At 51.7% G+C, this 23,259-nt stretch overlaps 1 protein-coding gene across 1 annotated transcript in view; it reads right to left on the bottom strand.

The window, feature by feature from the left end:
* Positions 1-555: 555 nt before the first annotated feature.
* LOC126977934 (cactin) overlaps positions 556-23,259 on the bottom strand; it is a 34,944-nt gene continuing 12,240 nt past the window's right edge. Inside the window, exons 9-12 of the mRNA XM_050826629.1 lie at positions 20,760-21,006; positions 8,203-8,408; positions 7,990-8,134; positions 556-766 (exon numbers count right to left, since the gene is read on the bottom strand). Coding sequence (XP_050682586.1) covers positions 578-766; positions 7,990-8,134; positions 8,203-8,408; positions 20,760-21,006 — 787 coding nt within the window. The 3' untranslated portion in view covers positions 556-577. The remainder of the gene's footprint in view (positions 767-7,989; positions 8,135-8,202; positions 8,409-20,759; positions 21,007-23,259) is intronic.

The following is a 23,259-nucleotide window of genomic DNA, read 5'->3' on the forward strand; positions in this document are numbered from 1 at the left end:
TCACTAATTCAATTCACTAAAAATCATATTTTTTTTAATAAAATATTAATATTCATAAGTTGACAGTTGTAAGCCAGTAAGGGTATCAAGGAGGATATTAATTCATCACACAGCCATTATTAATATAATATATTATATATTATTATTCACAATAATTTGTAAAATCATGAACCTATACTGTTTATAGATTTAGAAAGCAGTAATGATCTTCTCGCCACTTCTTCTCATTAAAGCTCAAACTTAACAACAATGCAAAGTAAAATGTACTATATTATTAATATAGAACGTATTTTTTACAGTAGCCGTAGCCGCGAACGAATAACTTGACAGTTTCTGGTCCATCGTTGGACATTTTAGCGCGGCGGCCATGTTGTTTTTTAAAATAGATTTGTTTCTCTACGAGTGTATCCTGTAGCACGTGGAGCAGCCTGCCCTCGTGGTGAGTACAACATCGGGGAGTTATATCATGTGGGCTGCCCCTCCGCCTAATGTATCTATATTGTATGTAGCTTTTTGTAGGTCAAAGTGGAGTCATCAGTAAAATAAAAAACCAAGTGACGGCCATGAAAGTGTATTGCTAGCGGCGGTAGCGGTACCGCTTGAAGTGGAACCACAGCTGGAAGATGTTGTTGTGGAAGTGGCAGCGGAAGCCGCGCTTGTACGAGTACTCCCACTCGCGGTTAACGATCTTGAACGCGATGTCCTCGTAGGGCGGGCCCGCGCGGAACCGCAGCACGGCAAACTCCGGGTTGTCCGCGCACGGCTTCTGAACACGACAATTATATATAATGTTATTAACGAAACGACTTCTAACTGTCACAGTAATCCAAATACGTTCAATTATATTCAAAACGCTTTATAGCTTTGAACATCATTCTTATATTGGAAGGCAGCACCTTAGATATCAATATTGGTTGAAAGTATATAATAGTTCATAGTTAACTGATACAACAAATTTTTGATATCTTTATTGGTTGAAAATATTACTTGTTTCACAATGTCCAAAATAAAGTATGACATGTAATGTCATGAGCCTTTCAAAATTGACCATAAGTCATAACATTAACCATGTACCAAACATTATAGTAGATAAGCGGGGTAATCAAGATAAGCCCAAGCGGGGATTTAGTGATTTATTCGAGTGAGTCAGAATAACATAGGAGGGGCAAATTTGCACCAGTGAAGCACTCCCACGTCTAGAGAAGCCAATCATATTAGTAAAAAAAACGGTCGTTAGAACAACTCGAGCGCTTCAGATTGAGGTAAAGTAAGTTAACTATATGCAGTAAAGTGTGCATTTCAATATTCTAACAATTCGAGCGTTACATAAAGAAATCGGAAAGTCACAAAGTTTTAACCCAAATATTAAGATTAAGGGATTCCTCCACATAATTGTCATATTATGGGTCAGGCCGACAAGGACATTAATATGAACCGTCTGTATAGCAATCTGACGCTATGCATTATCAAAAATCGTTCATAACTTTTGGTCACGTTCAAATCTTCAATCTTTTGAATAGGAGTGACGATAGGGTTCACTTTATATCTCATCTCAATGACACGCCACGTAAGATTTTTTCTTATGGCCACCCCCACCATGCAAACCAGCAGATTAATATCTGAAGCGCTTGAGTATTTCTTTGTGACTGTTTTTTTTACATTGTTGTACACACACACACTCCTCCCCTTACCAGTGACCAGTGTGTACCCTACACATCATAGAAACCTTTCTTTCTTCTTTCTTTTTAGCATATAATCTTCATAATCCAATACGACGCTCAAGTAAATATCTATTGAGTCTTGAGCTCCCCTACCGTTATATAAATTTACATCATGTACTACTACTACTATGTATCTATATATATTTATATGTACATATGTAATATTTGGTTATTGGTTAATGTTAATGAAGTTGAATAATATTTGATATTAGTTAACATTTAACTTTTAAAAAAATATCTATATTTTGTTTGGTTGGATATATTAGTGTAAAATGGAAATGTTAATTGAGCTCATAACATTGATTAACAACAAATTAAGTCGTACACAAATCAAAAAATATCAAACAATTAAAATAATATAAAAACAAATCACACATAAGTAGAGCAATTCAATTTCAGGTTGCGTTATCATTTAAATAATCTTGATATTGGATTAGCCTTTGGTGCTGAATTTACTTTTTGTGGGGACTTTGAATTTATTTATAGACATATTTGCCTATCTGTTCGGGAAGTTTATTACAGAAACGAATACATTGACACTTAAAAGAATTTCTGACTGTATGGAGTCTTGAGGCATATCAAGTTTACCCTTATATTTTCTGATATTAATAGTTTGTAAATCACTTAAATTTTACAAAATAATTTCTATTCTTTTGAATAAACATCAAATTCTCAAGTACTGTCAGAATACCGATGTCTTTAAATTTATTATTTAATGATATTCTCTAACGGCTCTCTTCTGCAGGACTAATATCGTATTGATCTCAGCAGCATTATCCCACAAAAGGATACCATAGCCCATAATGCTGTGAAAGTAACTAAAATATACTATTCTGGCAGTATCAATGTACGTCAGTTCTCTTATTTTCTTATCGGCTGCAGAGCTGAATCTGTTTATTTTTTGTCTGGAATATTTGGTCGCCCGACTGAAGTAACTCATCTAGATTTATACCTAAGAACACTGTCTTATTTACAAGATCCAATAGTTCTCTACTTATTTTTTTTTTTTATGGAATAGGAGGACAAACGAGCGTACGGGTCACCTGGTGTGATCACTTAACACCAGGTGACCCGCCGCCCACATTCTCTTGCAACACCAGAGGAATCACAAGAGCGTTGCCGGCCTTTAAGGAAGGTGTACGCGCTTTTTTTGAAGGTACCCATGTCCTATCGTCCCGGAAACACCGCACAAAGAAGCTCATTCCACAGCTTTGTAGTACGAGGGAGAAAGCTTCTTGAAAACCGCACTGTGGAGGAGCGCCACACATCCAGATGGTGGGGATGATATCCTAACTTGTGGCGTGTCGTGCGAAGGTGAAATTCTATTCGAGCTGCTCTACGTTGCACGCGGTCAAATGGACCGAGCAGATACTGGGGTGCACCAGACCAGAGATGACAACAATACTGTGTGTGATGTGGGCACAAATGGGGTTTTTTTAGTGGTAAACGCGTAAACTTGAGTCTTCTGGGGGTTAAATTGGACATGGTTCAATTTACCCCATTCCGCGCCCTTCTCGATAGTGGACTCGATAGAAGACACAAGTTTCTCCCGGCACTGGTCGACGATTTCCCGAGAGAGACCTGCATGGCCCGTGTATACGGCATCACCAGTGCTGTCATCTGCATAGCAATGCATGTTGGAGGTGTCCAACATATCATTGATATGCAGAAGAAACAGCGTAGGAGATAGCACACAGCCTTGGGGCACTCCAGCATTCACGGGCTTCGGGTTCGAGCAATATCCGTCGACAACGACCTGTATGCTACGCCCAGTGAGGAAGCTGGAGGTCCACTTGCACAAACTCTCGGGAAGCCCAAATGATGGAAGTTTTGAGAGGAGCGCCTTGTGCCATACACGATCAAAGGCCTTCGGTATATCCAGGCTAACTGCCAGGCCTTCCCCCTTGCTTTCAATAGCCGCCACCCATCTATGTGTTAGGTATACCAGAAGATCACCTGCCGACCGTCCATGGCGAAAGCCGTACTGTCGGTCGTTGATCAACTGGTGACCCTCTAAGTATACTAAAAGCTGGTGGCTAATTATGCTCTCCATGATTTTGGAGAGCAGGGAGGTGATAGCAATAGGCCTGTAGTTCGCCGGATCCGAACTGTCTCCTTTTTTTTGGATCGGATGGACAAGGGCTGACTTCCATGAGTCAGGGACTACGCCTTTGGAATAAGAGTGCCGGAATAAACGCGTTAGCACTGGCGTCAACTCAGGGGCACACGTTCTAAGCACGATTGGAGAAATGCCATCCGGCCCGCTCGACTTCCTGACGTCCAACGAAAACAGAGCTCGCCTAACAGTTTTCTGTCTGAACTGTACTTCAAACATAGAGCTCTGACACCGCCGGATGGTCGGCGGTGTTTTTCCGTTGTCGTCAAGAGTCGAGTTGGAGGCGAAAAGAGCGCACAGGAGCTCGGCTTTCTCTTATGCCGTATGGGCCAGGGTGTCATTCCTCATGTGCAACGGCGGCAAGGACGGCTGGTTGAAGTTACCAAGAGCAGCTTTCGACAACGACCAGAACTTGCGTGTTCTGGTCGGGTAACTGGAAAGCTGCTCGCCGATTTTGACGACGTGCTTAGACTTCGCACGGGCGATTTGTCGCTTAAAAAATCTGGAGGCACGGTTATATTTCCTCTTAAGAACTTTGCAGTTCGGATCCTTTGTGCCCAGCGCCGCAACCCAAGTTCGATACGCCTGTTTTTTGCAGTCAGATGCTGCTTTAACTGACGCATCGAATCAGGGCTGTGATCTGCCACCGATCGGTACTACAGAGCTTGGTATAAAAATATCCATGCCCTGCAGTATCACATCGGCTACTGCAATGGCGCAGGCACTAGGATCATCCGAAGGGAAACAAACCTTGCCCCAAGGGTAAGATGCAAAAAAGGAACGCATCCTATCCCAATCTGCTGACTTGTAGTGCCAAACGCGGCGGGTCGCTGGTGGTCTGCGACGTTGGCGTCGGATAGGCACTACACTCCTGACCAGGCAATGGTCGGACGTTCCGAGAGGGGCGTCGACAAAGACCTGGTAACAATCGGGATGTGTAGTCAGCAGAAGATCTAATAAGAACGGCATGTGGCTATCCACATCCGGGAGCCGCGTTGGCGACTCAACCAATTGGGACAGACCATACGCCAATGCAAAATTATGCACAGATCGCCCTGCGTAGTCTGTGGTACGTGATCCAAGCCATTGTGCCCGTTGAAATCACCCAAGACTACGATTTCAGCGGAGGGGATCTGTGCAAGCACGTCGTCAATTGCCGCTTGAACGCAGCCCATGAGATGATCGGTTTCTGCGTTACCACTATGGGACCTGTAGACACACGCATTGATACGGACGCGGTCCTCTAAATCTACGCGGAGCCAGAGAGTAGACAGGTCCCTACCCTCAAAATTGCCGAGACGGCGACAGCAGATATCCTCCCTAACGTACACACATACCCCGGCATGAGGCAAAAAATTGTGCTCAATTTTGTACCCGGGGTACGTTAAATATGACGTATCGCTAGGTCGAGATATCTGCGTCTCCGTAAGGAAACACAAGGTGGTGGTGGACGGCGTTTAAATTGGAGTGAATTCCCCTGATATTGCAAAAGTTTCACGAAATTTACCCAAAATTCCACGTTGAGCGTGGAGCGGGGTGCCGTGGTGGTACTGCCTCGTTTGTCCTCGGTCTTGCGCGGTTCTGTGCCCACCCCAGAATACGAAGGGCAGCCCGAGCGAGAGTGCTCGGGGAGGGATTCTCCGGCTCTGCTAGAGCCGGTACCCTCCTGGGGTAATATCTTTTTATGGACCGCTCTCATATTTTGTGGGGGGGGGGGGGGAAGGGATGGCCTCCGGTCCTCGACACTAACCTATGCGAAACATAGCGGCACCAGGCCGCTACTTCACGCCGGTATTCTGTGCGAGTGTGGTAATTAACCCGGACGAGTCTGGCCCGATTGTGCTGACGTCATAAGACGGCAGCGTGACTCTCCCACTTCTAAAAAGCCCTTAGTCGCCCTCGTTATTTCGTTTTCTTACCATTTAAAACAGGATTGTTTTCATTGAACCATTCTTCTACTATAGAAATTAGAAATAGCATTGTTTACATCGTCAATACGACCCCTATAATAGCCCAGTGGTTAGAGAACCTGCCTACTAAGCTAGAGGTCTCGGGTACGAATCCCGATAGGTGCAATCATTTGTATGATGAATATGAATGTTTGATTCCGAGTCATGGATGTTTATTTGTATTTAAGTAAATATATCGTACTAAATAGTTAGGGAAAGATAATATGTGTAAGAGTGTGTCAATATTATTATTATTATATTAATAGTAGTTGCATGTCGATTAACTTTAAATAATAGTGTTATATCATCCGCAAACAATACAATATCATCTGTGTTCTTTATTAAATAGGGTGTCTATATCAATTTATAGGTTAAAAACAGAAATGGTCTGAGAATTGAACCCTACAAGACTCCTATTGTTAACACGGAGCCCGAGAAGTAACACTTATTTATTTATTTAAAACATCACAAAAGCCGCAGAACTTAAATTTGGTTATAATAATACTATTTTGTAGAACTTACTTCTAATAACGGATTTACAATATTTATAAGACGTATTATTTAAATGACACACTAATGGTGTCTTCAACGTAACTTCAACTTGTAACAATCAGACAGGAATAAATCTAAAGCGCTTCCTCTTATGCCATTGTGTTGCAATTTCTTGATAAGAATTTCATGGTGGGCGCAATCAAACGCTTTGGACGGGTCACAAAAGTTCGACAGCTTGGTTGTACGTGAAAATTCCTTGAAAATCGCACTGTGGAGGAACGCTACATGCGAAATGCAAACGCCACATGTGATAAATGCGGTAAAAGATGCAAAGAGAATTCACATCTCTACGGAACGCCAAAGAATCAAGCCGATCGGAGATGACTTTATCGTCGATGACTCGAGCCGCTCTTCGTTGCATGTGGTCAAATGGAAGAAGCTGGTACTGGGGAGCGCCCGCCCAGAACGCTTTATGTAGGTGTAGGTGGTTGCTTATACTGAGAACTATCTCACTTTACTGAGTAAACCAAGCTTTTTAGCAGCCAGTTTAGCTTTCTCTCCTAAGTGACCACGGAACTGAACTTCGCTGGATATATCGACAACAGGTATGCCGTTACGGGTTGTGGCGGTTAAAGGAGTGATCTCGAGGGGATACGACAAAGGAAGACTTTTTAGAAGTGAACGCAAAAACATGTGTCTTCCTAGGGTTGAATAAGACTTAATTTTGTTTGCCCAATTCCGAGGCTTTGCAGAGGAAAGTCTCGGTTTCGGACAAAAGTTTGTTCCGGTTCTCGTTGACGCTATCCTGGGTCATGTTGGCACGGACGGTGCTGCATTTTAGCATTCCCTGTGCTGTCGTCTGCATTGAAATGAATACTGATGATTTGGAGCATTTCATTGATATGCTGAAGAAAAACCTTGCGGGACACCAGAGTTTATGGGTTTTAAGTCACAAGGAGCATGCACCATTGTAACAACTTTGATGCTCCAAGCGGCCAAAAAGCTAGTGACCCATTGGCACAACCTCTCGAGATTGCCAAAGGATGAAAGTTTCGCTATAAGCGCTTTGTACCATACCCAATCGAAGGCCTTCACTATGTCTAAACTCACCACCAACGCCTCTTCCTATGACTCAACCGCTTGCGCCCATTTATGTGTAAAGTATGCAAGAAGACGATCAGCTGAGCGACTCTGACGGAAACCGTACTGGCAGTCGCTGATCAGCTGGTGCTCCTCCAGATACACCAAGAGGTGGCAGTTGATAATAGATTCCATTACTTTGGAGAAAATTGAGGTTATGCTAATTGGGCGGTATTTAGACGGATCTGAGCGTACACCTTTCTCAGGAATCGGGCGCTCTAAAGCTGCGTTAAATAATTCTGGGACTCCGCATGATGAGTTAGAACGGGCATTGGAGAGCCGGAAAAGACGGGTTAGACTCGGCGCCAATTTCAGAGTTGATTTGGACGCGAAGCAGCCCAGGAGATCCCTACCTGGAGGCACAATTGTAGGGTTTCTTTGAGTTTGCTGTTATTCATATATTTAGATACCACCGCATTGAACCAAGATAGCACTCTGGCTATCGGCAAGAGGCCATTTTGCAGGAACGGTCAAACTAAGATTGTGACCTGCCACCGATAGGCACCGAAGAGGATTGAATGAAAAGTTCCATAATAAATAAATGCACGTAACCTAGAGGACGAGCACTCACCAAGGAGAACTCCGGGGTGGAGTTGTTGTCGATGAGGTCCGGGTAGAAGATGTTGAACTTGTAGCCCTGCACGATCTTGGGTGGCGGGTTGTCCATGTCGTAATGCGTCTGGTTGTACTTGTTCCACTCGAAGCCGGTGTGCACCCTGCAACAAGCCGGTGACGTCATCAGCTCGGTGCGCCGGGCGCGGGCGCGGGCGCGCGCGGCACTCACCTGTTGAAGTATCTGGGCTTCCGGGGCCGGTACTTGTCGGCCCACAGGTACGGCTGCTCGGGCAGCGCGTGCTCCACGCTGAACGTGGCGGGCGTCCCCGCGCCCTGCTCCTGCCCCGCGCCGGCCGCGTCCATGGCGCGCCGCGCCGCCGCCTCGAGCGCGGCCGGCCCGCTGGCGCCAGAGGCCGCGCGCCGCTCGCCGCCGCCCTGCGACATCACACGCACGCGGCTCTAGAGCGCAGCCCCTCAAGCTATTACCACTTGACGTTGGACAAGTGTTCTTCACTGTCCCGAGATAATGATCGATTAGATCACCCTACGTTACTTCAATCGGGGTAACTTTTGCCCTCTTTTTGTAAAACTAAATTAACTAAAGATAGCATTTTATGTCTGGTCCGGGCCCTTTGTTTATACATAGAGGCCTTTTTATTGTTTTATAACATTATTTTTAAGTAAACTGAATTTCTATCAAAAGATGGTTCTGTATTTTATACTCTGTCCGACATTATGAAAATATTTGAAAAATGATTTGCGAATTGGTTGCAAATATCCAATCCATCTGTGAATGAGGAACCATTAAGAGACATAAGAGCGGGATAGTCACATTTATTATTACGCATTTGTTTAAAATATTAATGAGAAGAAATTTGATTCAATTTAATATTATGTTCTACCCTTTCTACATAGTTTTTATAATCTATGAAAATTAATAATTTTTTCACATCTATCTCGTAATAATGTAAATTAAATTTCATCCATAGGATGACGATATTTTTGGGACAGTTTTCTATATTTATTCTTCTCTGCAAATTTTTTAACTAAGTTTTTAGAATACCAAACAGGATAACAACTTTTATTTTTATTTTTTTTCTTAAGTGCACATTTTTCAATTTATTTGCGCAGCTCTATATAAAATATAGTTGTCTATTCAGGCCCTCAAGATTGTCATTGATGCCTTGCTCACTGAGTTGCCCCATAAGACTAATCCATTTTGTAAAGCTGAAACCCGAATGCGTGATATGCCATTAGGGCTATTTTTTCACCTTTTTTTTGATTCGCTTCTAAGCACAAATACATATTGACTAATTTTTTTGCTAATTTTGTCAACATGTGAAGTTGCTGTCTAAAGTAATACCAAGAAAATTTAAAAGTTGTGCTTCTTTAATATTGTCATTATTATAATTAACATTAATATCTTTTCCTTTCCCATTCTTATTATAATACTGCATATACATTGTTTTTTTTTTTTATATTTACAGACAGGTTTTTTTCAGTAAGCCATAATTGTATGGCATTTGTGCATGTCCTTTATTGTTTTATTAATTTCTATATCATATGTCAATTCATTGTTACATTTAATTACAACCGAGATGTCTTCAGCAAAAAGTGTACAGTTATAAGTAGTAATGCTAGATAAGCCGTTTATGTCAATTATGAATAAAAGTGGACCCAGTATACTTCCTTGTGGTAAACCTTTCGTTTTAAGTCTAAGTTCGGATCGATAAGGTTACTTCTTGTATATTATTTAATTTAGCAATTTCAACGTATTGAGTGCGGTTTGAAATATAATTTTTAAACCAGTAATTTGCTAGACCTCCAATACTTTATTGAGCGCATTTATATAATAGCTTTTGTTATTGCTTATAACATTTATTTATTTAGTTATGAACTACCAACAGAATTACATGTGATACATTAACATTAAACAAGTCTTAGGTGCTAGGGATACACATAATTATATTTATAGGCAGTTACAGCATGTACACAAATACAAGTCGTACAAAAAGTTAAAATTTATATAATAAGTAAAGGCTAAATAAAGTTATGTAAATGTTATGTTTATACAATGAAAGGTATATAAAAAATAAGAATACAATAATAAAAATATTCACAATTTTAATATCTACGAATCGAGTATCTTAATTAATTTATCTTTAAATTTTGTTATATTATCGCTGAACAGATCAATGGACTTGTCTCTACTAATAAATTAATTATATAGTCTACTTAATCGGGGTATTAGGGAATGATGACCGAGATTGGTCCTGTGGGTTGGGTACGTAAAAAGTGAAATAGGATGCCGTGGAGTACGGGGGGGAACCTTGATGCATATTTGACTCAAAAGATCAGTGTTATTTGTGATGCCGTTGAGGAGCTTAAATAAAAATATCATATCATGTATTTTTCGTCTATCTATCAGTGAGTTTAATTTGAAAGTTTTTAGCCGCATGACATATGGTAGTTGCTTGTCTTTTCCAATGGAATAAAATTTTGTGAATTTCCTTTGAATGCTTTCGATCCGACCCTTATGAACTTGGTAGCCAGGGTTCCAAATTACCGTTCAAGTTTGCTTCTAACTAGTAAAGAAAACAAAATTTTTTCGTTTTAAGCTTTTTGAAAGGCTTCGCGTTTTTCAACAAGAATCCTAGCATCTTGCGCGCTGATCTGCAAGTGTTTTCGATATGAACATTAAATCGTAGTTTTGCGTCTAGTGTAATTCCTAGATCACGTACAGTTTCCAGTTTCTGCAGTGGGCAGTTGCTAATTGTATATTTGTGATCTATTGGAGAGCGTGTACGAGTGAAGCTAATAATGGAACATTTTGCAGGATTTAGATCCATGCCATTTAAATTACACCAGTCAGCAATTCTATCGATATCTTCCTGCAAGGATAGAGCGTCATCATGAGTAAGGATTTCTTTCGCAAGCTTTAGATCGTCTGCAAAGATCAAGCATTTTGAATTTATTATACATTTGGTGATGTCGTTTATAAAAATATTGAATAAGAGTGGTCCCAAAATTGATCCCTGGGGAACACCCGATGTAACTTTGAATGGTTGAGAACAATAGCCCTTTAAAGTAACACATGAACGTCTTTCCACAAGATATGATGAGAGCCACGATAAAATTGATCCACCAAAGCCATCTAGCATCATGATTAACTTTGTCGAAAGCCTTCGAGAAATCTGTATAGATAGCATCGACTTGTCTACGAGATTCAACAGAAGCTACAACAGAATTAATAAAATTCGACAGGTTTGTCATGGTTGATCTGGTAGCGACGAATCCATGCTGGGCTTCCAAGAGCTCGTGAAGAACATGGCGTGATAATATTGAGTGCAACAGAGACTCGAATACTTTTGACAAAGTTGACAGAATCGAGATCGGCCTGTAATTAGTAATATTCTCACGACCACCCTTTTTATAGATTGGGACAATTGTTTTGATTGTTTCCATAAGTCTGGGAAAATACCAGTATGCAATGATTTGTTGTAGATCATACGGATTGGCACTGAAAGGAGGACGGCGCATTTATTGATCAGTAACGGAGGTATTGCATCAGGGCCAGCTCCCTTCTTCGTGTCAAGTCTTTTTAATTTCAGGATGACTTCCTCGACCGTGACATAAACACGGCACAGAAAGTTATTAGAGTTAGGTTGAACATAAATATTGACGTTTGGGGGATCTATAGTATCGTAAACTGATGGACTGACGTAAACACTTGGAACATCAGTAGCTACCCTGTCATTATAGACCATTTTAGATGGATATGTGTTTGGTGATTGTCTTAAATTTTTTAGATGTTTATAATTATCTTTTCACTTGTAAGAGAGTTTACACGACGGGATTAAAGTATAAATATGTGAGTATAATTTTTAAGTCACTTAGTTTCTTTACTTATGTTTCGTACTTGCACAGATTTCTGTTCATATTTACACACAGAACGTTCACACATAAAATTTTGAACTAAAGTAACAAATTGAAATTATTATTATTAGACAAATTTAACGTATTTAATTAAAAAAATATAAAATGAACGGAGCTAGTTTGCACGACTTTCAACGTATTTTGACGTTTTTTGACAATGTTTGTCTTTGCTAATTTTTTTGTCCATGCATCCCGATATATCTTTTATTAGCGAAAAACACGCTAAAGTTGTTGATTTTCCTTTTTTGAAAACCATTTTGTTCCTTCAAAATGATATTATGTTTTGACAAAAAAGATGTTAATCGCTTGTGCAGTATCTTTTCAAAAATTTTTGAGATAATAGGAATGAGTGTGAATGGTCGATAGTTGTTAACATCCTTTTTGTCTCCTGCTTTGAGTAAAGGTGTTACTTTTGACTTTTTTAAATTTGATGGGAGCTTACTTTCTTCAAAAGATAGATTTATTAAGTAGGCTAGGACTGGAGCTAGTTCCTTTGCACATTCCTATATTACCATTGTTGCTATTTCATCACAGCTCATGGAATTTGAATTATAAAGTGGCATAATAACAGTTATTATCTCCATTTCATCAGTTGGTATTAAGAAAATATTTGAATTGTTATGTTTTAATTTGTATGCAGGTTTTTTATTTTTTACATTTTGACTTTTTATGACTGTGTTTATAAAATGATTATTAAAAATATTTGCAATCTGAGTTGGACTATTTATAATTTTATTTTCATAATTAATCTCATCGATGCTTCCTAAATTAGGGTTAGTTTTGTTTTTAATCGCATTCCACGACGCTTTGCATTTACTACTTCTCTACTGGTGTGGGTAGCGCTTGTTACCACATCAAGTATTATATTACAGCCCGTGGTACCTGTGCGCGGCTCGCCCGCAGGTAGGCCAGCCGGTTGCGGTCGTCGGCGGGCTCCAGGCGCGCGGGCGAGTATTATATTACAGCCCGTGGTACCTGTGCGCGGCTCGCCCGCAGGTAGGCCAGCCGGTTGCGGTCGTCGGCGGGCTCCAGCAGCAGCGTGGCGGGCTCCAGGCGCGCGGGCGAGTATTATATTACAGCCCGTGGTACCTGTGCGCGGCTCGCCCGCAGGTAGGCCAGCCGGTTGCGGTCGTCGGCGGGCTCCAGCAGCAGCGTGGCGGGCTCCAGGCGCGCGGGCGACAGCGGCGCGGGCGAGTATTATATTACAGCCCGTGGTACCTGTGCGCGGCTCGCCCGCAGGTAGGCCAGCCGGTTGCGGTCGTCGGCGGGCTCCAGCAGCAGCGTGGCGGGCTCCAGGCGCGCGGGCGAGTATTATATTACAGCCCGTGGTACCTGTGCGCGGCTCGCCCGCAGGTAGGCCAGCCGGTTGCGGTCGTCGGCGGGCTCCAGCAGCAGCGTGGCGGGCTCCAGGCGCGCGGGCGACAGCGGCGCGGGCGAGTATTATATTACAGCCCGTGGTACCTGTGCGCGGCTCGCCCGCAGGTAGGCCAGCCGGTTGCGGTCGTCGGCGGGCTCCAGCAGCAGCGTGGCGGGCTCCAGGCGCGCGGGCGACAGCGGCGCGGGCGAGTATTATATTACAGCCCGTGGTACCTGTGCGCGGCTCGCCCGCAGGTAGGCCAGCCGGTTGCGGTCGTCGGCGGGCTCCAGCAGCAGCGTGGCGGGCTCCAGGCGCGCGGGCGAGTATTATATTACAGCCCGTGGTACCTGTGCGCGGCTCGCCCGCAGGTAGGCCAGCCGGTTGCGGTCGTCGGCGGGCTCCAGCAGCAGCGTGGCGGGCTCCAGGCGCGCGGGCGAGTATTATGTTACAGCCCGTGGTACCTGTGCGCGGCTCGCCCGCAGGTAGGCCAGCCGGTTGCGGTCGTCGGCGGGCTCCAGCAGCAGCGTGGCGGGCTCCAGGCGCGCGGGCGAGTATTATATTACAGCCCGTGGTACCTGTGCGCGGCTCGCCCGCAGGTAGGCCAGCCGGTTGCGGTCGTCGGCGGGCTCCAGCAGCAGCGTGGCGGGCTCCAGGCGCGCGGGCGAGTATTATATTACAGCCCGTGGTACCTGTGCGCGGCTCGCCCGCAGGTAGGCCAGCCGGTTGCGGTCGTCGGCGGGCTCCAGCAGCAGCGTGGCGGGCTCCAGGCGCGCGGGCGAGTATTATATTACAGCCCGTGGTACCTGTGCGCGGCTCGCCCGCAGGTAGGCCAGCCGGTTGCGGTCGTCGGCGGGCTCCAGCAGCAGCGTGGCGGGCTCCAGGCGCGCGGGCGAGTATTATATTACAGCCCGTGGTACCTGTGCGCGGCTCGCCCGCAGGTAGGCCAGCCGGTTGCGGTCGTCGGCGGGCTCCAGCAGCAGCGTGGCGGGCTCCAGGCGCGCGGGCGACAGCGGCGCGGGCGAGTATTATATTACAGCCCGTGGTACCTGTGCGCGGCTCGCCCGCAGGTAGGCCAGCCGGTTGCGGTCGTCGGCGGGCTCCAGCAGCAGCGTGGTGGGCTCCAGGCGCGCGGGCGAGTATTATATTACAGCCCGTGGTACCTGTGCGCGGCTCGCCCGCAGGTAGGCCAGCCGGTTGCGGTCGTCGGCGGGCTCCAGCAGCAGCGTGGCGGGCTCCAGGCGCGCGGGCGAGTATTATATTACAGCCCGTGGTACCTGTGCGCGGCTCGCCCGCAGGTAGGCCAGCCGGTTGCGGTCGTCGGCGGGCTCCAGCAGCAGCGTGGCGGGCTCCAGGCGCGCGGGCGACAGCGGCGCGGGCGAGTATTATATTACAGCCCGTGGTACCTGTGCGCGGCTCGCCCGCAGGTAGGCCAGCCGGTTGCGGTCGTCGGCGGGCTCCAGCAGCAGCGTGGCGGGCTCCAGGCGCGCGGGCGACAGCGGCGCGGGCGAGTATTATATTACAGCCCGTGGTACCTGTGCGCGGCTCGCCCGCAGGTAGGCCAGCCGGTTGCGGTCGTCGGCGGGCTCCAGCAGCAGCGTGGCGGGCTCCAGGCGCGCGGGCGACAGCGGCGCGGGCGAGTATTATATTACAGCCCGTGGTACCTGTGCGCGGCTCGCCCGCAGGTAGGCCAGCCGGTTGCGGTCGTCGGCGGGCTCCAGCAGCAGCGTGGCGGGCTCCAGGCGCGCGGGCGACAGCGGCGCGGGCGAGTATTATATTACAGCCCGTGGTACCTGTGCGCGGCTCGCCCGCAGGTAGGCCAGCCGGTTGCGGTCGTCGGCGGGCTCCAGCAGCAGCGTGGCGGGCTCCAGGCGCGCGGGCGAGTATTATATTACAGCCCGTGGTACCTGTGCGCGGCTCGCCCGCAGGTAGGCCAGCCGGTTGCGGTCGTCGGCGGGCTCCAGCAGCAGCGTGGCGGGCTCCAGGCGCGCGGGCGACAGCGGCGCGGGCGAGTATTATATTACAGCCCGTGGTACCTGTGCGCGGCTCGCCCGCAGGTAGGCCAGCCGGTTGCGGTCGTCGGCGGGCTCCAGCAGCAGCGTGGCGGGCTCCAGGCGCGCGGGCGAGTATTATATTACAGCCCGTGGTACCTGTGCGCGGCTCGCCCGCAGGTAGGCCAGCCGGTTGCGGTCGTCGGCGGGCTCCAGCAGCAGCGTGGCGGGCTCCAGGCGCGCGGGCGACAGCGGCGCGGGCGAGTATTATATTACAGCCCGTGGTACCTGTGCGCGGCTCGCCCGCAGGTAGGCCAGCCGGTTGCGGTCGTCGGCGGGCTCCAGCAGCAGCGTGGCGGGCTCCAGGCGCGCGGGCGAGTATTATATTACAGCCCGTGGTACCTGTGCGCGGCTCGCCCGCAGGTAGGCCAGCCGGTTGCGGTCGTCTCCGGGCTCCAGCAGCAGCGTGGCGGGCTCCAGGCGCGCGGGCGACAGCGGCGCGGGCGAGTATTATATTACAGCCCGTGGTACCTGTGCGCGGCTCGCCCGCAGGTAGGCCAGCCGGTTGCGGTCGTCGGCGGGCTCCAGCAGCAGCGTGGCGGGCTCCAGGCGCGCGGGCGAGTATTATATTACAGCCCGTGGTACCTGTGCGCGGCTCGCCCGCAGGTAGGCCAGCCGGTTGCGGTCGTCTCCGGGCTCCAGCAGCAGCGTGGCGGGCTCCAGGCGCGCGGGCGACAGCGGCGCGGGCGAGTATTATATTACAGCCCGTGGTACCTGTGCGCGGCTCGCCCGCAGGTAGGCCAGCCGGTTGCGGTCGTCGGCGGGCTCCAGCAGCAGCGTGGCGGGCTCCAGGCGCGCGGGCGACAGCGGCGCGGGCGAGTATTATATTACAGCCCGTGGTACCTGTGCGCGGCTCGCCCGCAGGTAGGCCAGCCGGTTGCGGTCGTCGGCGGGCTCCAGCAGCAGCGTGGCGGGCTCCAGGCGCGCGGGCGACAGCGGCGCGGGCGAGTATTATATTACAGCCCGTGGTACCTGTGCGCGGCTCGCCCGCAGGTAGGCCAGCCGGTTGCGGTCGTCGGCGGGCTCCAGCAGCAGCGTGGCGGGCTCCAGGCGCGCGGGCGACAGCGGCGCGGGCGAGTATTATATTACAGCCCGTGGTACCTGTGCGCGGCTCGCCCGCAGGTAGGCCAGCCGGTTGCGGTCGTCGGCGGGCTCCAGCAGCAGCGTGGCGGGCTCCAGGCGCGCGGGCGAGTATTATATTACAGCCCGTGGTACCTGTGCGCGGCTCGCCCGCAGGTAGGCCAGCCGGTTGCGGTCGTCGGCGGGCTCCAGCAGCAGCGTGGCGGGCTCCAGGCGCGCGGGCGACAGCGGCGCGGGCGAGTATTATATTACAGCCCGTGGTACCTGTGCGCGGCTCGCCCGCAGGTAGGCCAGCCGGTTGCGGTCGTCGGCGGGCTCCAGCAGCAGCGTGGCGGGCTCCAGGCGCGCGGGCGACAGCGGCGCGGGCGAGTATTATATTACAGCCCGTGGTACCTGTGCGCGGCTCGCCCGCAGGTAGGCCAGCCGGTTGCGGTCGTCGGCGGGCTCCAGCAGCAGCGTGGCGGGCTCCAGGCGCGCGGGCGACAGCGGCGCGGGCGAGTATTATATTACAGCCCGTGGTACCTGTGCGCGGCTCGCCCGCAGGTAGGCCAGCCGGTTGCGGTCGTCGGCGGGCTCCAGCAGCAGCGTGGCGGGCTCCAGGCGCGCGGGCGACAGCGGCGCGGGCGAGTATTATATTACAGCCCGTGGTACCTGTGCGCGGCTCGCCCGCAGGTAGGCCAGCCGGTTGCGGTCGTCGGCGGGCTCCAGCAGCAGCGTGGCGGGCTCCAGGCGCGCGGGCGAGTATTATATTACAGCCCGTGGTACCTGTGCGCGGCTCGCCCGCAGGTAGGCCAGCCGGTTGCGGTCGTCTCCGGGCTCCAGCAGCAGCGTGGCGGGCTCCAGGCGCGCGGGCGAGTATTATATTACAGCCCGTGGTACCTGTGCGCGGCTCGCCCGCAGGTAGGCCAGCCGGTTGCGGTCGTCGGCGGGCTCCAGCAGCAGCGTGGCGGGCTCCAGGCGCGCGGGCGACAGCGGCGCGGGCGAGTATTATATTACAGCCCGTGGTACCTGTGCGCGGCTCGCCCGCAGGTAGGCCAGCCGGTTGCGGTCGTCGGCGGGCTCCAGCAGCAGCGTGGCGGGCTCCAGGCGCGCGGGCGACAGCGGCGCGGGCGAGTATTATATTACAGCCCGTGGTACCTGTGCGCGGCTCGCCCGCAGGTAGGCCAGCCGGTTGCGGTCGTCGGCGGGCTCCAGCAGCAGCGTGGCGGGCTCCAGGCGCGCGGGCGAGTATTATATTACAGCCCGTGGTACCTGTGCGCGGCTCGCCCGCAGGTAGGCCAGCCGGTTGCGGTCGTCGCCGGGCTCCAGCAGCAGCGTGGCGGGCTCCAGGCGCGCGGGCGAGTATTATATTACAGCCCGTGGTACCTGTGCGCGGCTCGCCCGCAGGTAGGCCAGCCGGTTGCGGTCGTCGGCGGGCTCCAGCAGCAGCGTGGCGGGCTCCAGGCGCGCGGGCGACAGCGGCGCGGGCGAGTATTATATTACAGCCCGTGGTACCTGTGCGCGGCTCGCCCGCAGGTAGGCCAGCCGGTTGCGGTCGTCGGCGGGCTCCAGCAGCAGCGTGGCGGGCTCCAGGCGCGCGGGCGACAGCGGCGCGGGCGAGTATTATATTACAGCCCGTGGTACCTGTGCGCGGCTCGCCCGCAGGTAGGCCAGCCGGTTGCGGTCGTCGGCGGGCTCCAGCAGCAGCGTGGCGGGCTCCAGGCGCGCGGGCGAGTATTATATTACAGCCCGTGGTACCTGTGCGCGGCTCGCCCGCAGGTAGGCCAGCCGGTTGCGGTCGTCGGCGGGCTCCAGCAGCAGCGTGGCGGGCTCCAGGCGCGCGGGCGACAGCGGCGCGGGCGAGTATTATATTACAGCCCGTGGTACCTGTGCGCGGCTCGCCCGCAGGTAGGCCAGCCGGTTGCGGTCGTCGGCGGGCTCCAGCAGCAGCGTGGCGGGCTCCAGGCGCGCGGGCGAGTATTATATTACAGCCCGTGGTACCTGTGCGCGGCTCGCCCGCAGGTAGGCCAGCCGGTTGCGGTCGTCTCCGGGCTCCAGCAGCAGCGTGGCGGGCTCCAGGCGCGCGGGCGAGTATTATATTACAGCCCGTGGTACCTGTGCGCGGCTCGCCCGCAGGTAGGCCAGCCGGTTGCGGTCGTCGGCGGGCTCCAGCAGCAGCGTGGCGGGCTCCAGGCGCGCGGGCGAGTATTATATTACAGCCCGTGGTACCTGTGCGCGGCTCGCCCGCAGGTAGGCCAGCCGGTTGCGGTCGTCGGCGGGCTCCAGCAGCAGCGTGGCGGGCTCCAGGCGCGCGGGCGACAGCGGCGCGGGCGAGTATTATATTACAGCCCGTGGTACCTGTGCGCGGCTCGCCCGCAGGTAGGCCAGCCGGTTGCGGTCGTCGGCGGGCTCCAGCAGCAGCGTGGCGGGCTCCAGGCGCGCGGGCGAGTATTATATTACAGCCCGTGGTACCTGTGCGCGGCTCGCCCGCAGGTAGGCCAGCCGGTTGCGGTCGTCTCCGGGCTCCAGCAGCAGCGTGGCGGGCTCCAGGCGCGCGGGCGAGTATTATATTACAGCCCGTGGTACCTGTGCGCGGCTCGCCCGCAGGTAGGCCAGCCGGTTGCGGTCGTCGGCGGGCTCCAGCAGCAGCGTGGCGGGCTCCAGGCGCGCGGGCGAGTATTATATTACAGCCCGTGGTACCTGTGCGCGGCTCGCCCGCAGGTAGGCCAGCCGGTTGCGGTCGTCTCCGGGCTCCAGCAGCAGCGTGGCGGGCTCCAGGCGCGCGGGCGAGTATTATATTACAGCCCGTGGTACCTGTGCGCGGCTCGCCCGCAGGTAGGCCAGCCGGTTGCGGTCGTCGGCGGGCTCCAGCAGCAGCGTGGCGGGCTCCAGGCGCGCGGGCGACAGCGGCGCGGGCGAGTATTATATTACAGCCCGTGGTACCTGTGCGCGGCTCGCCCGCAGGTAGGCCAGCCGGTTGCGGTCGTCGGCGGGCTCCAGCAGCAGCGTGGCGGGCTCCAGGCGCGCGGGCGACAGCGGCGCGGGCGAGTATTATATTACAGCCCGTGGTACCTGTGCGCGGCTCGCCCGCAGGTAGGCCAGCCGGTTGCGGTCGTCTCCGGGCTCCAGCAGCAGCGTGGCGGGCTCCAGGCGCGCGGGCGAGTATTATATTACAGCCCGTGGTACCTGTGCGCGGCTCGCCCGCAGGTAGGCCAGCCGGTTGCGGTCGTCGGCGGGCTCCAGCAGCAGCGTGGCGGGCTCCAGGCGCGCGGGCGAGTATTATATTACAGCCCGTGGTACCTGTGCGCGGCTCGCCCGCAGGTAGGCCAGCCGGTTGCGGTCGTCTCCGGGCTCCAGCAGCAGCGTGGCGGGCTCCAGGCGCGCGGGCGAGTATTATATTACAGCCCGTGGTACCTGTGCGCGGCTCGCCCGCAGGTAGGCCAGCCGGTTGCGGTCGTCGGCGGGCTCCAGCAGCAGCGTGGCGGGCTCCAGGCGCGCGGGCGACAGCGGCGCGGGCGAGTATTATATTACAGCCCGTGGTACCTGTGCGCGGCTCGCCCGCAGGTAGGCCAGCCGGTTGCGGTCGTCGGCGGGCTCCAGCAGCAGCGTGGCGGGCTCCAGGCGCGCGGGCGAGTATTATATTACAGCCCGTGGTACCTGTGCGCGGCTCGCCCGCAGGTAGGCCAGCCGGTTGCGGTCGTCGGCGGGCTCCAGCAGCAGCGTGGCGGGCTCCAGGCGCGCGGGCGACAGCGGCGCGGGCGAGTATTATATTACAGCCCGTGGTACCTGTGCGCGGCTCGCCCGCAGGTAGGCCAGCCGGTTGCGGTCGTCGGCGGGCTCCAGCAGCAGCGTGGCGGGCTCCAGGCGCGCGGGCGAGTATTATATTACAGCCCGTGGTACCTGTGCGCGGCTCGCCCGCAGGTAGGCCAGCCGGTTGCGGTCGTCGGCGGGCTCCAGCAGCAGCGTGGCGGGCTCCAGGCGCGCGGGCGACAGCGGCGCGGGCGAGTATTATATTACAGCCCGTGGTACCTGTGCGCGGCTCGCCCGCAGGTAGGCCAGCCGGTTGCGGTCGTCGGCGGGCTCCAGCAGCAGCGTGGCGGGCTCCAGGCGCGCGGGCGAGTATTATATTACAGCCCGTGGTACCTGTGCGCGGCTCGCCCGCAGGTAGGCCAGCCGGTTGCGGTCGTCGGCGGGCTCCAGCAGCAGCGTGGCGGGCTCCAGGCGCGCGGGCGAGTATTATATTACAGCCCGTGGTACCTGTGCGCGGCTCGCCCGCAGGTAGGCCAGCCGGTTGCGGTCGTCGGCGGGCTCCAGCAGCAGCGTGGCGGGCTCCAGGCGCGCGGGCGACAGCGGCGCGGGCGAGTATTATATTACAGCCCGTGGTACCTGTGCGCGGCTCGCCCGCAGGTAGGCCAGCCGGTTGCGGTCGTCGGCGGGCTCCAGCAGCAGCGTGGCGGGCTCCAGGCGCGCGGGCGACAGCGGCGCGGGCGAGTATCCACCGCGCCGGTACTCGCGCACGGCCCACGCCTCGCCCTCCTCCACGCCCTCCACCTCGCCCTCGTCCTCGTCGCTGGGGGCCTCCTGCTCCGGCTGCGGAGACTCGCAGCGCTTCACAGAAGCCGGCGACTTACACCTCAAAAGAGAGATAGTTTATTTAGAAAGAGACGAAAACAACTTTCTTAAAGGGTATTTAATGCATAATAACTACATGCCTCGGATATCAGAAAATGTGGTGACCTTATTAATAAAACTGCAATCGTAAACTTTTGTCGATCTACGTTATTGTGCTAAATTTCAGGTCTATACCGTGTTTAAAGTTCTATTGAAAATATCACGCTCATAATAAAGGTGTAACGCTCGTAATCATAGCGTCCTACTATTGTTGATACAAGCAGTGCTCATAAGTGTGGCAACCTCGCTATTTTCAAATGAGTGCTCCTAATAACTTCAATATTATAAATCCGAAAGTGTGTGAGGCTATATAGATGTTTGTTACCCAATTACGCAAAAACTACTAATCGGATTTTGACTTAACTTTTCAGTATAACTTAGACATCAGTGATCGCTATTAGGTTGTGAACAAGTACACTAGTTCTGTTACGCCATGTTTTGTTTTTAAATCTCGAACGTTCTGGAAAAAGAGATCCATGCTGTTAACATCTCTACGTTTGTGTTGGGCTCCAGCAGTACAAGTTGAAGTACTACGTGAGGTCACTACTCCACGGGCTTGCGTGGTTGCTTGTCATCAGCCTGGCATCATTCAACTGGTTGTCTATAGGAGATCCGTGTTTTTAACATAGCATTAACCGGCCAGATATTTGGGGATGATCAAATTTTATAGAAAGCACTGGGCAAGCCTGTCTGGCTGGATTTATCGATTTATCCTCTGAGGTTACGTTCTTCCCCAGTTGGACAGCACCATTGGGACAGTTGACGGATGTACTCGCCGATTTCATCAACTCCAGACTCCACATTCAAAAGACCACTAAGCGACATAACATCTGGACCAGCAGTTTCAGGCAGCGATAGCGGTCGTCGATTACGCTGTGCTACCTCCGTGTTCTGTTGCAGACTGGTATGTGAATTAGGGACAGATAAAGTAGATAACGGCCAAGCACTAATCTGAATATCGGTAGATTCTGGGTGACAGCAGTTACGCTCACTGAATTGGTACCGGCATTTTTAGTGAGCTTGTACTTAGTTCGTTTAGCCCCAGGCTGCATGGGTTTTACACAACTACAACTGTTTGAAGTATCTGCAAGCGCTGACAACTCAAATAAAGGTACCCACCAAACGGTACGGTAGTAGCTTGTGGGTTGTGTTGTTGTGACCGTGGCCATTTGACACGAAGGCTGCGTTTCAGCTGACAGGTCAGGGGTAACTTCATGCTTTCCGGTACTAATAGGATGGACTTCCTGCTTTTCTGTAGGTACTGAGAGGAGATATTTTTTACGGAACGTAACATTTCAGCCCAGTATCTTTATAGAAGGGCCGAGAGGCATTAAACTATTGTCACACCCATCTTAGCAGCGCAACGGCATTCAGGACGAAGCCAAAAATCAGTAGGTTCTGTTGGCTTCATTATATTTTTTATTGCATAATTCAAGAGAGCAACGCGACAGAACTTCACACACTCACGCCTTGTTCCCGTCGGGGTAGGCAGAGACAATAGAATGTCACTTGCTTTCATCCTTACAAACCTCACGCGCTTCCTCTACATTAATTACTCTTTTCATACATGCTCGCCTATTCCGGTTGCTTCGGACCTCTCCTTTTCTCAAAACGTCCTTTTGTTTGCTGACGACCTCAAAATAGTGCGGGAAATAGGGACATCTCATATCATGATAAACTCCAGGAAGATATAGAAAGAGTGGTTGAGTGGGGCAAGAAAAATAACCTGCTCTTGAACGTAAGAAAGTGCTCGGTCCTGACATTTAGTCGTGCGCGCGCCCCCCGCCACCACTAGTACTGTGTCGGTCGTGTGCCATTGAAACGCATCGCAGAGGTAAAAGATCTAGGAGTAAAATTCACTGCTAATCTCACATTCCGAAAACATATAACCGAAATATCCAATAAGGCGTACCGTAACCTAGGCTTTATATTGAGGCAATCAAACGGTTTTACAAACCTCAATGCTCTGCGTGCCCTGTATGAAGCTCTGGTGAAGGGTAACTTAGAGCATGATTCGGTTATATGGGCACTGAGTGAAATGAAATATAAGCAGATAATAGAGAAAAGTCAAAATAGATTTGCAAGATACTTATATTTGAAGTTGTATGGGGTGTATACTGGTTATCCGTTGCTCTATCCAACTTTGTTCGTCCTGGGTATGGTGGGATACAGCAAATTGGAAACAAGAAGGGAAGTTGCGCATGCCAAGTACCTT

This window comes from Leptidea sinapis, chromosome 46, assembly GCF_905404315.1.
Source record: "Leptidea sinapis chromosome 46, ilLepSina1.1, whole genome shotgun sequence".
Lineage (NCBI taxonomy): Eukaryota > Metazoa > Arthropoda > Insecta > Lepidoptera > Pieridae > Leptidea > Leptidea sinapis.